The sequence below is a fragment of the Hyperolius riggenbachi genome, chromosome 2, assembly GCF_040937935.1.
Source record: "Hyperolius riggenbachi isolate aHypRig1 chromosome 2, aHypRig1.pri, whole genome shotgun sequence".
NCBI lineage: Eukaryota > Metazoa > Chordata > Amphibia > Anura > Hyperoliidae > Hyperolius > Hyperolius riggenbachi.
Window position 1 is genome coordinate 463,197,407 of NC_090647.1, and position 14,993 is coordinate 463,212,399.

Genomic DNA, 14,993 nt, shown 5'->3' on the forward strand with positions numbered 1-14,993 from the left:
ATTATTTCATTTATTCTTTAGAAAAGCACTCCCTGAAAAGAATCTATACAAAGATGCCAGCAGATCTCCCTAAGTGTTTGCACACTATTCTGGCAGTTGAACTAAGCAACTAGCCATTCCCTAAGTGCTTTTGAAAATAAAGAAAACCCTCAGAATCCCCCATGAGGAGATGGGCTAGTCCAAAACCTGTCAGTTCTGTCAGATTTCTACTACCTGCTGTTAGCAACAGCAACATAGGAGAGAGGTAATTTATAGCACATTTTGTTTAGGGAGAAATGTACTTTTTATGTGTTTTCATGTATTTTAAATGTTATAATCATTACAGGGGCACTTCTCCAGCATCACACAGTCCCCACCTGTGCCAGGTCACTAAGACCCTATTGTATTAAACTACTGGTAGCTACAGCATCCGCTGATCCCTGCTTGAATGATGTGCTTTTATAGGGTTCCTTTCTCACTTCCTGGAAGTAAATTGTCCCTCTACACTCTATCATTCCCATGCAAAGTGTTTACAATGTAAAATAGCAATAGCATGTCTGTACCTTAAAAAAAAATACAAGTACTCTGTACGATTGATAAGAGCCTCATTTTAAGATGTTTTAATAACACGTAGGTATAAGTACATTAAGGCTGCTTACACACAGGGACGTTACAGGCGCACGTTAGTGCAGCCTGTAACGCTCCCCCAACGTACAGCAATGTAACACAAGTGGGCTGTTCACAGTGCCCACGTTGCGTTACATGTAACGCTGTACGTTCTTAAAGTGCTGCATGCTATGGCGTTACAGCGGCAGAGCCGCGTTAGACTGCTTGCACATGCTCAGTCATGTTGGGGAGGAGCGGAGAGCGGCCAGGCACATGGCTAATTAATATTCACTGCACGTTGTGACGTGCAGTGTTTACCTCCTGGAGCGCCGTTCTGTGCAGCGATTGGCCGGTGGGACCACGTGATGCCGCATGCGTCCAAGAGTACGCATCACAGCATCACGGACGCCAGAGTGAGCTGCACAACGCGGCTCACTCTGACGTCCACATCGAAGAGCACCAGGCCTTGCGTTAGGGGCACGTTATGCGACCTTAACATAGCACCTAACGCAACGTCTTGGTGTGCAAGTAGCCTTACACTATGGGCATTATTCCATTCACCTTTTCTCCTAGGGGATCATTTTTTTTCTTCTGTTTAACTTTTCACCACTCTGCTAGTGAAAAAGTACCATAAAGTAGGTGAATAAGAACTGTCAAAATGATTCTGAGTATTTTCTTGCCTGCTGGTGGCTTATGCTGGGATTACACATGTTTTTTTAGGCAGATAGATGGTTTGATAGATAATTTCCGACATTTCTGATCTCACTTTCGATCGTTTTACAGCTCGGTTTCTGATAGAAATGAATGGAAACTGATAAGAGAATCGAGCGGGAACTCGAGCGGAAAAAAACAAATCGAAACACGATCGAATGGCAAATCGACCGCAAAACGCATTGTGTATTCCCAGCATAAAAAGGATAAGATGTGAAAATATCACCTGTGGGAAAACTTGGGGGAAAAAGTGAATTGGATTCGGTCCTATGTAAGAAATCCCCAATTACACACTCCAGACCATCCTTTGACTAGGTTTCCTCTAAAATATTTATATTATAGTGCATCCCGGAAAGTATTCACAGCGCAGCACTTTTTCCACATTTTGTTATGTTACAGCCTTATTCCAAAATGGATTCAATTCATTTTTGTCCCCAGACTTCTACACAACACTCCATAGCGACAATGTGAAAAACATTTACTTGAGGTTTTGGCAAATTTATAAAATAAAAAAAAACAATTGAGAAATCACATGTACATACTGTAGGTATTCAAAGGCTTTACTCAATGCTTTGCTGATGCACCTTTGGCAGCAATTACAATTTTTTTTTTTAATATTATGACACAAGCTTGGCACACCTATACTTGGCCAGTTTCACCCATTCCTCTTTGTAGCACCTCTCAAGCTCCATTAGGTTGGATGGGAAGTGTTGGTGCACAGCCATTTTAAGATCTCTCAAGAGATGTTCAATCGGATTCAAGTCTGCGCTCTGGCTGGGCCACTGAAGGACATTCATAGAGTTGTCCTGAAGCCACTCCTTTGATATCTTGGCTGAGTGATTAGGGTTGTTGTCCTGCTGATAGTTGAACCGTCGCTCCAGTCTGAGTTCAAGAGCACTCTGGATGAGGTTTTAATCCAGGATGTCTCTGTACATTGCTGCAGACATCTTTCCCTTTAACCTGACTATTCTCCTGGTTCCCGCTGCTGAAAAATCCCTCCACAGCATGATGCTGCCACCACCATTCTTAACTGTAGGGATGGTATTGGCCTGGTAATGAGCAGTGCCTGGTTTACTCCAAATGTGATGCCTGGCACACACCAGATGACAATATAGAGAGAACAAAGTTAGATTTAGATCTCAAATGTTCCAAAAATACGAACTTTATTAATGAGCAGCCATCAACGGGAAACATCAACAACATACAATTCTAAAAAGTTTAAAATCAATTACCAGGACTGATACAGCTTCCCACCTACATCCATTTAGGGACCTCCACACTACAACCTTACACACACACATAGCAAAGGATCCTAGTCAATCATGGGTGAGTATAAGCATGCTAATGTGTATTGCTGCAGCAATGAAACTATAATCTTGTTTGAGAAATACAGACACCTGCTAGCGCTATGCAAAAGTTCAGTTCAAATGGAGATGCAGCACATCAGTTAGCCGTCTCCTTTGGCAATATTCCAGACAGGATGGCATTAGCCCTGCACTTAAGCACATGCTACAAGCAGATGGATGGAGAGAGCCATGTATAAAGTTCCAGCAGGTGAACGATTATGGCAAAGTTAGAAGAATGAGGCAATTCATCAAATTAAATGCTGCAGTTTCTCATGGTCTGAGAGTCCTTCACGTGCCTTTTGCCAAACTCCAGACGAGCTGCCATGTTCCCTTTTACTAAGGAGTGGCTTTAATCTGGCCACTCTACCATACAGGCCTGATTAGTGGATTGCTGCAGAGATGGTTGTCCTTCTGAAAGGTTCTCCTCTCTCCACAAAGGACCTCTGGAGCTCTGACCATCCGATTCTTGGTCACCTCCCTGACAAAGGCCGGTCTCCTCGATTGTTTAGTTTAGATGGACGGCCAACTGTAGGATCAGTCCCGGTGAGTTCGAACTTCTTCTTACGGATGATGGAGGCCACTGTACTTATTGGGACCTTCAAAGCAACAGATATTTTTCTGTAACATTCCCCAGATTTATGCCTCGAGAGTCGAGACAATCCTGTCTCGAAGGTCTACAGACAATTAAAGAGGTTCTCTGGTATCTGTAAAAAAGCTAAAACTGCCCCCTGCAGCTGTAATGTCGCGCGCTGTCCTCCGATGCTCCGTTCCCTGCTGCAGGTAACCTGCTAATTATTCGTCTAACTAGCCGAATAGAACTGTGGCTGCGCGGCTGTGAGCAAACGCGCGGCCATGGCATCGGAGGAGGACGGCGCGGAACAGATACCAGAGAACCCCTTTAACCTCCTTAGCGGTAACCCCGTGCTGGACACGGGGTAAGCCGCCGGAGGGTGCCGCTCAGGCCCTGCTGGGCCGATTTGCATAATTTTTTTTTTTCAAACACGCAGCTAGCACTTTGCGTGTTTGGTCCGATCGCCGCCGCAGATGTGCCGCTACCTGCCGCTAAACAGGGCCCCCCGCATACCTCTTGCGCAGCCTGGCCAATCGCCGCCAGGCTGCATTATGGGGTGGATCGGTACTCCGTGTGACGTCATGACGTCGGTGACGTCACTCCGGTCATCGCCATGACGACGGGGGAAGCCCTCAAGGAAATCCCGTTCAGAACGGGATTTCCTTATGGGCAAGCGGCGCCGGCGGCGATCGGAGGTGACGGGGGGATGCCGCAGGGAGGGGGGAAGCATGTAGCTAGCGCTAGGCTAGCTACATGCTAAAAAAAAAAAAAAAGGTTAAAAAAAATCCCTGGCAGCCGCAGCAATCATACCGCCAGGGGGGTTAAGGATGGTCAGTGAGATGCAAATAATTCTGAGTTGATGATGCAAATGTTTATGCAATTTTTATGCAAATTTATGCAGCTTGAAAGTAGGGTAGTTCTCTTGCGGCTGCATTTGATTGATGGGTTTTCACGCTGCATAAATCGAAATAATAATTTGCATCAACTTAAAATGATTAGCACCTTATTGACCGCCCCTACCCAGAAGAAGGGCTTTTGGTAGGGGTTGATGCTGCTGGCTGCACCAAGAGTTTCTTAAATTTAGAATTACACTAGCTGACTATTTGCCTATTACCACCTGACAGGCCAGTCTTTCCTGTTCACTACACAATGATCTTTGGGGCCACTTGCAGCTTCAGCAGCATCCTATCATACAAATCTGCTGTAGCTGCAGGGTTGACCACAAGGCGCTAATCTCTAAGCAGTAGGGGAATTAGCGGGTGGGATGACATTTAACAGTGAGAGTTGAGCTGCTGCCTACCTTGTGTACACCCACTTTTATTTGAACTTGCAAGCCTTTGTCAATGGATCTTGGGTCATGTGACTGACCTTTACAAAGGGAATTTCTAAGTTCTATATAAAAATTACGTAAATAATGTCATTATCCCTTTTTCACATTTCCTAACAAAGAGTGTATGTATTTGGCTATTGGTTTTATTTTTGTTATTTCTTAAAACCATTTTATTGCATTTTTTATTGAAGGAAATTGACAGTATATGGGTGTCTAGCAAGCTACTGAATCATGAGTTACCGTAAGTAATCTGCTTTTCTTGCACATAATACACATCCTATACATGCTGTATCAGATGTAATCCTCTGTTGCATGTTTTAATAGATTTAAGCTTCTGATGCATGGACTTTTTCATGAATTTTACAGTCTTTTTAAGGTGCCAATATAGCAAGCGATTTTGCAGGCAGATCGACTTTTCCAATTCAATTGACCGGGTGCGTGGCGATATTGCGTTTGATATTGTGACGACTGACAGGCCCTCAGCTCGTGCCCCCCCCAACACTCAAGTGTAAAGTACAGGCTATCGCCGTGATGGCGGAGGAAGCCAGGAATTGCGCCAGCAGACAGGTGCGATTTTAGGGAGCATGGGCACCAGGGGGACATCTGTAGACTTGGGGGGAGGGGGGATGTGGCGGCCAGGCAGGTGGCGGTAGGCCAAAATCAGTCAATGGTGTACTGGCAAACAACAGATCCCCTTGTGATCAGATTCAATCAGAGAGAGATCTGTCTCATGGTCGATCTGCCCATACATTGCTGGATTTATGGGTATCTTTAGGTAGTTTTACCATTTTGTTTATGCGTAGAGCTTTACAATGCTTTCCTATACTATGCAGATAACACAGACTTAGTTTACAGTCATGACACTGATGTTGCACCCTTAACTCTGTTACTCTTCATCTTATTCAGTCACTACTTTGCCCTGTGCTTTGGGGAGGTGCGTATTCGAATTGACCTGAAAGGATTATTGTCACTTCAGCGTAATGCACCAAGTGCTCCTCCAGAAGCTGCAACAGCTGGAAGTGGAAACAGCACAACTTTTAACCCCACAGTGCTGAAAGCCTTATCTCAGGTAAGTGGTGTCCTGAGGCTGTCCATTAATGTACTATGGAAGATGATGGGTGGTGGCGGGATGTGCCTATCCTCCATCTCAGTAGCTTTGCAGGACCCAGCATGATGTTCTCCACTAGAGTGCTGACAGATGAGGGCTGCTGATGTGCAGACATGGCAATCTCCAAAAGGAAACCCATTTTGCCTATTCATTATAACCAAAATCTCCATCTAGCACTTCCTACATTAAGAAATGAGGTATGACCTAGCTGGCGCAAGTGCTGCTCAGATCAATAGTATCACTTGCCTAGATTTGGCATCTTGAAAAAACCCTCCAGCACACATTAAACAGAAGCATTGTTCTGGATATATAAGTTATTGCAACTAATATTTTATGCAGGGGGCACACTTCAGTCCGCGGAAAAATGGAATAGTTTTTAAATGGATAATTCTGCTGAGAGCAGCTGACTGTTGGCAATAGGGAATTGCAAAGCAGCAGTGCCAGCATTTTTTTTCCGCTGCGGGAAAACGCACATTATACCCACTGTTCTGCGATGGTGCATTGAGAAGCATTATGTGCATATTTGTGGTGAGAGAAAACTGTCGCGATTTTGGCAAGTGTGACTCTTGCCTAAATATTTATTTTTCCTCACATATAGTTTGCTTTTTGCAAATTCAAGACATTCTCCTTATCTATACAGCTGAGTAAAGGTGGCCATGCGTATATCAATTTTTCCCATCGATACAGCAGATTTGATCACTGTGATCGAATTTGCTGGCTAGTGATGCCTCAAGTGATGCCTGATAAATTGTTTCCTGAAAACGAATAAATCGGTTGATCTCACCAGCCAGAAGATAATTGATTTATCGGCAGCAGGTTGGGAGTGTGGCAGTAGCGGCATTTAATTTGGGAACGACCGACGAGTATTGACAGCAGACCTAATCCCACCAGTGTGCCTCCCCCCATGTCCAGTGACTCTTTATGCTGTGGTGCTCCTCACTGGGTCTTCTCTCACGGGGTGCCTGTTGGGTTACAAATGCTAGAGACCAAACCCTAGAGGACTGGGGGCATACATGCAGTCCCCTGGAGTTTGGCCTATAGCGTTTGTCTCATGACAATAGCACCCTGGGAAAAAAGACACAGGAACCAGCACCACAGCTTGGAGAGAAGACACAGGGAAGGTGGACAGGTGAGAGTTAGCTCCACTGACAACACCTGGTGGAGCACATTAGAGTGGGGGGAGATGGCAATGGTGGCTCCACAGATTTTCAATACATTTCATGCTGAAATGTATTGCAAATCTGTGTACAGTGTGTGGACAAATTCGATCCCTATCAGACCAGATTTGAACTGAGAGGGGTCGATTTGGTGGTGGAATCTGGTGGCCAACTATTAGTGTATAGCTACCTTTTAGGTTTGATGGGTGCTGAAGATAAAAATAATTATATCTGCCTCTACCTTTACCCCGACTCTGTGTAAACTAATCTAATGCAAACTATAGGGAACCGAGCAGGGTCAAAGAGTCAGTAAGTGCTGTTGACTTCACAAAGACTCATCAGCGAAAAATATACATTTATCATGAACAGCAGTGTGCAACAAAAATATATATGTAAAATCATTTTGTTGAGATTATCGCAAGCATAGCTTTTGTTTGCAACAGAGTTCAGGTGCACTTTAAATAGATAGTGTACTTTGTATCCAAGTATACTTATGATGGGACTGTAATGAGTAATAAAATATACTAGCGCTGCTGCTTTTAGCCCTGCTGGCATTTCACATGCATTGTTTACATTACAAACTTTAAAACTAGCTGCAGAGCATGCTGATCATTGTTTAAATACTCAAATTCTATCATGGAGAAATAATAGAAAAAAAGATACCTGGAGAAGCTGGGCCTGGTGTATAATGCATAGGATAGAAAATACAGTAGTGTAAAAGTGCATAGGTATACTCTCATAAACAGGTTGCTAGCATAGACAACAACAAAAGGTGCTGTACAGTGTTGGTGGTAGTGGGTGTGAGGGTAGCTTAACTTCCCATTGCTGTGTAGAGTAGGTGGGAGTAGTTGTCCAGTAGGATGAGAGCTTACCTTCCCAAAGACACAGTTGTGAGAGTTTTTACTCCAAACGTGTTTTGCCAGTTGCAGCCATTTGTTTAGGTGAAAGTGTAAAACCATAGACATATATTCTGCTTAGTATATCAACAATTACAATATCAAATAAAAACTGCAATCCATGAAGAAATCAAGAATATCTAAAATATTTAAAAGTAGATAAATTCAAAGTACAATAAAAAAAATATATATATACTGTAGTTTAGTGGATATGTAAAATGGATCACATAAAAAGCAAATTGATAAACAAACATAAACACATATATCCAACATAGAGGTTGATTCACTAAGCTGCGGTGTTGTAGCAGCACAGCTTAATGACAGCAGAGAGTGTTAAAATCCCCTGTGCTATGCAGCCATACCATGCGCAGTTAAGTTATGCTTGGCTTAAATAGTTTAAAGAGCGATTTGTTATACTTTAATGAGCGCTCCACTAAACCTTTGCCTGGTCCAGTAGCTTCAAAGTACGATATTTCTGCACTTTGATTGGCCCAATAGCTTGACTGTGACAGTCAGGCTATTGGGCCAATCGGAGTGCAGGAATATCGTACTTTCAAGCTACTGGACCCGCCGGCCTTCGGGTAGGTTCAGTGGAGCGCTCATTAAAGTGAACTTCCAGACTAAATTTCTACTTAGCAGCACTGCAAAGGCTTGGTGTTTCTTTAACAGTTTCACAGCATCAGAACTTTGTTTTTCTAATCCGAGCCTCATTTTTGGCTGCACATAAGCTAAACGCCTCCCCATCAAAGAAAACTGCCCAGGCATTTTTCCCCTGATACTGTGCAAAGCATGATGGGATTTCTGATGTTGTTGTTCTCATTGCCTAGCAACTGGGAGGGGTGATCAGGACACAGGACAGTTGGAACTGTGTCTCATGCTCCCTGTCACCTCCTTTCAACCAAAAAGATGTCTGCCCACATTAAATCACAAACATTTGCCTGTTCTTTTAAAATTGGGTTGGTAAGAGATTATATTACCTATCTATTTTAATTAACATAACTAATGTAACTTAATGACAGCATATTTGTTTTGGCTGAAGTTCCTCTTTAAGTATGACGAAGTGCTCTTTTAACAGTTTGAGCCGAGCGTAATTTAAGTCAGCCACGCCCCCTCAGCCGAGACAAGCAGCGCTGAGCGTGGGGAGACGTGAGTTGTCCCTCAATCAGTCATGTGGGCGGCCGTGCGGGCACGCCCACATGATGTACAGAGCTAAGTGAAAGGAGCGAGGACAGGCCGAGGACAGGCCAGAGAACCTGCGCAGCCGCACTAGCGGCTAAGAACTGCGCAGATGTAGGATTTTTTTAAAGCGGCGATTTTGATCGCAAATTGATAGGGCGACCCTGGGCAGGGTCGGGGCCTGAACTACAGCTTGAATAATGCTAACAGAGGGCCACACAGTGACAGGCCAGGCGCTGATAGTCTGCTATGACCACTGCAATGGCCATAAGGTAATTAACTTTTTTTTCGTGTGTTCACCTCGTAAGTCCTTTAACTGAGAGGGATATGGATGTTTCCTTTTTAACAATACCAGTTGCTTGGCAATCCTACTGATTTTTGCAGCAGTGGCTGAATCACACACCTTGCAACAAGCATGCAGCTAATCCAGTCTGACTTCAGTCAGAGCACCTGATCTGTATACTCGTTGAGGGGCTGTGGCTAAAAGTATTAGAGACGCAGGATCAGCAGGAGAGTCTGGCAACTGGTATTATTGTAAAAGGAAAAATCCATATCCTTCTCAGTTTAGGTTCCCTGCTACAGTGGTGAGTCAACCCCAATGTGTATTGAATATCTGTATATAATGTATTCCTCTTCAAGTGTACCTGAGCTGAAGCTCGGCTACAAGATGAGATACTTACCGCAAAAGAGGGAAGCCTCAGGATCCTATTGAAGCTTCCGCGCAGCTTCTCTTTCTGCAGCGTGGCCGTGAGTTCGCAATAAGCTGGAGCTTCAGCTTGGGATCACTTTAGGTGATGTATTTTTATATAAAATAATGAGGCCACACAAATTTCCAGAGGTAACATCCATGTGAATTAAAGACACCAAGGGCCATATGCAATTCACTTTTTCTCCTACAACCTATGTGAAACCTAGCAGTGTGAGAGGGTGCAGTCCATCCAATCACGTTAGTGGAATTTCCCTGTGAGGTTTCCTGCTAAATCCCTAAAGTAGACTAGCGCCCAGGCGGCTGCGGAGGGTGCAGCATCTCAGGCATGTTATTACAGTATATAGGAGATATGCATTAGATAGCATTTACTAAGAATATTTTATCATCTTCTAAAGTTCTACATTTATAAGAAATGAAAACTAAAAATCACAAGTTCTATTTGTGCTTCATGTGATTAGTATCTGTATGAATCTGTTAACCAAGGGCCACCTGCCTTCTTTGGCTTCTTGCAGCTGCTGTCTGTACACCTGGACTCAGTGAATATTATGGTCCTCAATGTGGCTGAATCAGAATCTTTATGGCACGTTACATTTTCCAAGATGAGCGTCGTGCTGGACAGCGATGGCAAACAGTAAGCGAATAATCTCACTACAAGGATTAAATTAAGAACACACTCATGCAAAGCATTATTTCTATTTATATCCGAATCCTGTGTTTTTCAGTGAATATGTGCTGTAATGACATTGTGAGGTGCTTGCAGTACCTCTGACTAAATCCCAGAGAAGCAGTGAGCAGGAACACAGGCTACAGTCTTCTTTTATATTTAAAGAGAATCTGAGACAAAGTAAGTAAAATAATTATAGAAGCAAAGGTCCGCACTTGTCCAAGGTTCCAATTCTTTATTTAGGACATATCCAATAATAACACATGCATGAAAAGGCTGACATGTTTCGAGCTATACTAGCTCTTAACCACCCTGGTGTTCTATTAAGATCGCCAAGGTGGCTGCGGGAGGGTTTTTTTTTTAATTAAAAAAAAAACTATTTCATGCAGCCAACTAAAAGTTGGCTGCATGAAAGCCCACTAGAGGGTGCTCCGGACGCGTCATTCTGATCGCCTCCGGCGATCAGAATTAACAAGGAAGGCCGCAATGAGCGGCCTTCCTTGTTTTGCTTACCTCGTCGCCATGGCGACGAGCGGAGTGACGTCATGGACGTCAGCTGACGTCCTGATGTCAGCCGCCTCCGATCCAGCCCTTTAGAGACAAGCATGGTGGGGATATGACGGGGTTCGTGTTTCAGGGGATTGAAAGAGTTATGCCTTCTAGGAGGGGTGGGGATCTCTATAAAGTACTTTTGAAGAGGGAAGCTATGTAGATCCATCGCTTAGGCACCAGGCTCCCACAAGGCTTAAATGCCAAATGGGAACTGGCGCTTATTTCTTGAGATTCCTCGGTTTTGGGTCTCTTTTTTTCCCTGCTCTTTTCCCTCGTTTAGAGCATCCCCTTTCTATATATATCATCCCAGGGATCTGTGGTGTGTTATTGTCATATTTCGAATGCACAAGTCTGTTCCTTGGTATTTTTATGGTTTTAAATTTCTTTGAGTTTTAATTCCTTGTTGTATGTATTTCCACATTGCTGGATAAGAGATATTTATCTCTCCTTGCACCTTGCACCTTAATGACCATTTCACCCCTCCCCTGGGCGGAGTTCTGAGGGACAGGTGCATTGACGTCCCCTTATTTAAGAGGACTTTCTACCATTGTTTGATCAGCTATGATTAAGAGCTAGTATAGCTCGAAACATGTCAGCCTTTTGATGCATGTGTTATTATTGGATATGTCCTAAATAAAGAATTGGAACCTTGGACAAGTGCGGACCTTTGCTTCTATACTTTGTGTGGGCCTTGCTGACCTGGTTGTGCACTTTTGGAGGGGATTGGTGGGTTGCAGCGGTGTACACACTACGTTTTTAAGTAAAATAATTGATACTTACCTGGGTCTTCCTCCAGCCCCATGTACACCGTTGCCTCCCTCGCCGTTCTCCCTGGTCACTCCATTCGGCTTCAGTTTTCCCCAGTATTAGGGCTCCAGTTGCACCATGCGTAGTGCACCCCAACTGGCACAACTGGAACCCTGATACTGAGCGAGATTGAGGTACGGAGTGGCCAGGGAGGATGGCAAGGGAGGAAACAGTGTACATGGGGCTGGACGAAGCCTCAGGTAAGTATCAATTCTTTTAGTTACTTTGTCTCAGGTTCTCTAAGTAATCATAGCTCAGTGTGAGATATAGTGACTAATGGTGGTATGCAGGGAATCAGTCACTTTAAAGCATACGTATCAAACACTGGCCCTCGGAGTAATCAGATTTGGCCCTTAGGTGATTTCCCCACTTTGCATTATGTTTGGCCCATTTAAGACCACCAGAGAAGCTATATTGGAGGGTAGGCCCTAAATCGCCAAGGAAGCCATATAGGGAGGGGGTCAGTACTAGATACCAGGAAACTGTATAGGAGAGAGAAGGGGGCCACTAGACCCCAGGGAACTGTATAGGGTAAGGTGGGGGCCACTAAACACCAGGAAACTGTATAGGGGTGGGAGGACCACTAAACATCAGGGAATTGTATAGCTGAGGGAGGGAGGACCACAAAACGGAACAGTGTAGGGGATAGTGGGAGGCTATTAGACACCAGGGACATTTATCAGGTAGAAAGGTGACCACTAATCATTGAGGTCAGCCTGCGACTTGGTCCCAGAGCTCAATTTCTGCCCACTTTGTATTTGAGTTAACACCCCTGCTTTAAAGTGAACCTGAAGTGAAAAATGGTGAAGTAGTTAGATACTTACTTAAGCAGATAATAAAATAGTCCAGAGGCTTCCCCCATCTTCCTCAAGACCACCAATGCAGGGCTGGGTCCTGCTATGTCTATTCGACAAGGGACTGTCGACTATGCTTCTGTACTGCGCATGCTGGGGTAGGCTGTACTACGCAGACAGGTAGGCTATGGGCAGAACAGCAGTGGGATTTGGTATCACTTTCAGGGAAATGGAACTGAACCAAAAGAATGGAACGGAAACAGATCCGTTCAAACAGAAATCAAGTGCCAGTGTGAACTGGCCCTAACACATGTGAGTATATGTTTTTGGTACATGCTTATTGTTTCCTTTCCTTTGAAGATAATGATATATATGTGGGTTCTGATGATCCACATATGGGGGATCTATTGATGTCCTTGAGGATCAGTTGATGATTGCATAAAAAACTGGTGGGCATCGAACTGCTGTGATCTAGACACTTGCTCCTTTCGGATATTTTAGAGAATTTTAAGGTGGCCACTTAGGGTCCAATTTCAAGCAAAAAATTGTTCGAACGATCTGATTCTGATCAGATTGGTTGTAAATAATCTCCATTGATGGGCACAATCGATTACAAACGATTATAAAAAATAGCCGTCCGATTGGATTTTGGTCAAACCAAAATGTGTTTTTTCTTGTTGGTTGTGATAGATAGGAAGCAAAGATTGTTTCGTTGATGGTGTAGTGAACAATTTTTTCTTTCAATCAGAACTATCTGATCGCTTGGGCGATTTTCTCTAGAAATTGGATCGTTAGTGGCCACCTTTTAAGTAGCGCAGATATTTAACTACAAACAGTTACACAGCTCCCTTTACACATATAAACAGGTACAGAGTCTTTCAGTAGCTGTTGCTTGGGTAGTAAATAAGGGTAGGGTTTAGCCAAAAATGGGCAGGGTTTAGCAGGGGCTTACCTCTGGCAAATCTATGAATGGTCTTCTTCCAGTTCCTGTATCTCCTTTTCCACTCAAGGGCTCCCAGAAGATAAGAGTTCATTCAGTATTGATTAAATGTGTGAAGAGTTGTAAAGGTACTTCATGCAGCTGTGTGTGTCTGGAGCAGCTTACCACAGTAAACGTCCAGGTCACAAGACCTGCAAACCATTTTAATATTCAGGGCTAATCATACCGTAGGTATGTTTATTTTCTTTTTTTCCCTTTTTTGTTATAGTTTTAGTCAGGTTTACCTTGGGGTTTGAACAGCTATACTGGAGTCCCAATGGCCACTCAAGCAAGGTAAGTATGGCCATCCTTATCCCCTTAAAAGTCCTCTAGCTGCCCCTGTCATCTTGCCCAATCCCTGGATCTCTAGGTACTTGTCACACAGTAACCTCCTATAGACATCCTCTATTTGTCCTCATGCCACTATCTAGGCTGCTTCGGGTTTTGTTGCAGGCCATTGCTGTTGAGCTCCTTGCTTGCTTTTGCATGCTTCCATTTAGAGAACATCAATGAGATGCAATTAATTTCTTCTAACATTCAAATTTCATTTAAATGATATGCAGCTTGAAATCGGACCAATCCGAATAACTTGCTGCCAATTTTTTTTGGTCCAAGTTGAAGCTGCATATCATTTTCATGACATTTGAAATCTCATTGATCATTATTATTATTAGTATTGATTGATAAAGCGCCAGCATATTCTGTGGCGCTGTACAAAGTAAGAAACAAACATGGGGTACATAATAATACAGACAATGGTGTACACCGATATACAAGATACATAATTGGTGACAAAATACAAAAAAAAAACATGGACATCCACAAGATCAAACTATTAGTTTGATCCTGTGGATGTCCATGTCTTTAGTGTATATTTGTTTCCAATAAAGAATGCGGATCCTTTTCTCTTGCTTATCATGGCTTAGCTCACCAGATCCTGCACCAGCGGGTATATCCTGGGGGTTTCAGAGCATCTGGACCTCTTCCTGTATTTTAGAAGCTCTCCTTCCTTTTTGCTTGTGCTATAACATAAATTGTGTTACTGCAGTAAATGGATCTTGTGTGTCATTGAGAAGTGCGCGTTACCTAACAGAAGGGATGGGCTTAGATCAATGTGCATTTCTGTACTTATATGACTCATTGAAGAAACATGATGGGAATGTTGCTTTCACTCAATATCTGAATTAGTAATGTTTACAGAAACTTATCTGCCATAAGCTCACAGTAGAAGCATTAAGTTTGTAAGGTATTCATAGAAAAATTACCTGGAAGCCATGATATCATTGTACCATGGCGACCCTGTTGTCCACACCTGGCACAATTGCATGGTATTTGAAATTCTCAGAAAGATGGTTAGCAACCTCCTGCTTTGTGATCACTTCCTCAACTTAAAGGGACTCCGAGCAGTGCAGAAACTATGGAAAGATGCATATCAATTTAAAGCTCTCTTTCTCCTCTTTCCAATCATATATAAACCGCTGCCCTACGCCTTTTAGTTTTCGCTATTTTCGCGATTGAAATTGCCGTGACTGCGATTTCAATCGCGAAAATAAAGAAAACTAAAAGGCGCAGGGCGACGATTTAGGTGTCGCCAGAAAGAGGAGAAAG

General features: G+C 43.5%; 1 protein-coding gene across 2 annotated transcripts in view; it reads left to right on the forward strand.

Annotated features, from left to right (window-relative positions):
- The window catches only part of BLTP2 (bridge-like lipid transfer protein family member 2), a 118,994-nt gene that overhangs the window by 26,257 nt on the left and 77,744 nt on the right, over window positions 1–14,993 (forward strand). For both annotated transcript variants that reach the window (XM_068270152.1, XM_068270153.1), the window contains exons 3-5: window positions 4,735–4,784; window positions 5,450–5,612; window positions 10,102–10,220. In XM_068270152.1, the coding sequence (XP_068126253.1) occupies window positions 4,735–4,784; window positions 5,450–5,612; window positions 10,102–10,220 (332 nt within the window). The remainder of the gene's footprint in view (window positions 1–4,734; window positions 4,785–5,449; window positions 5,613–10,101; window positions 10,221–14,993) is intronic.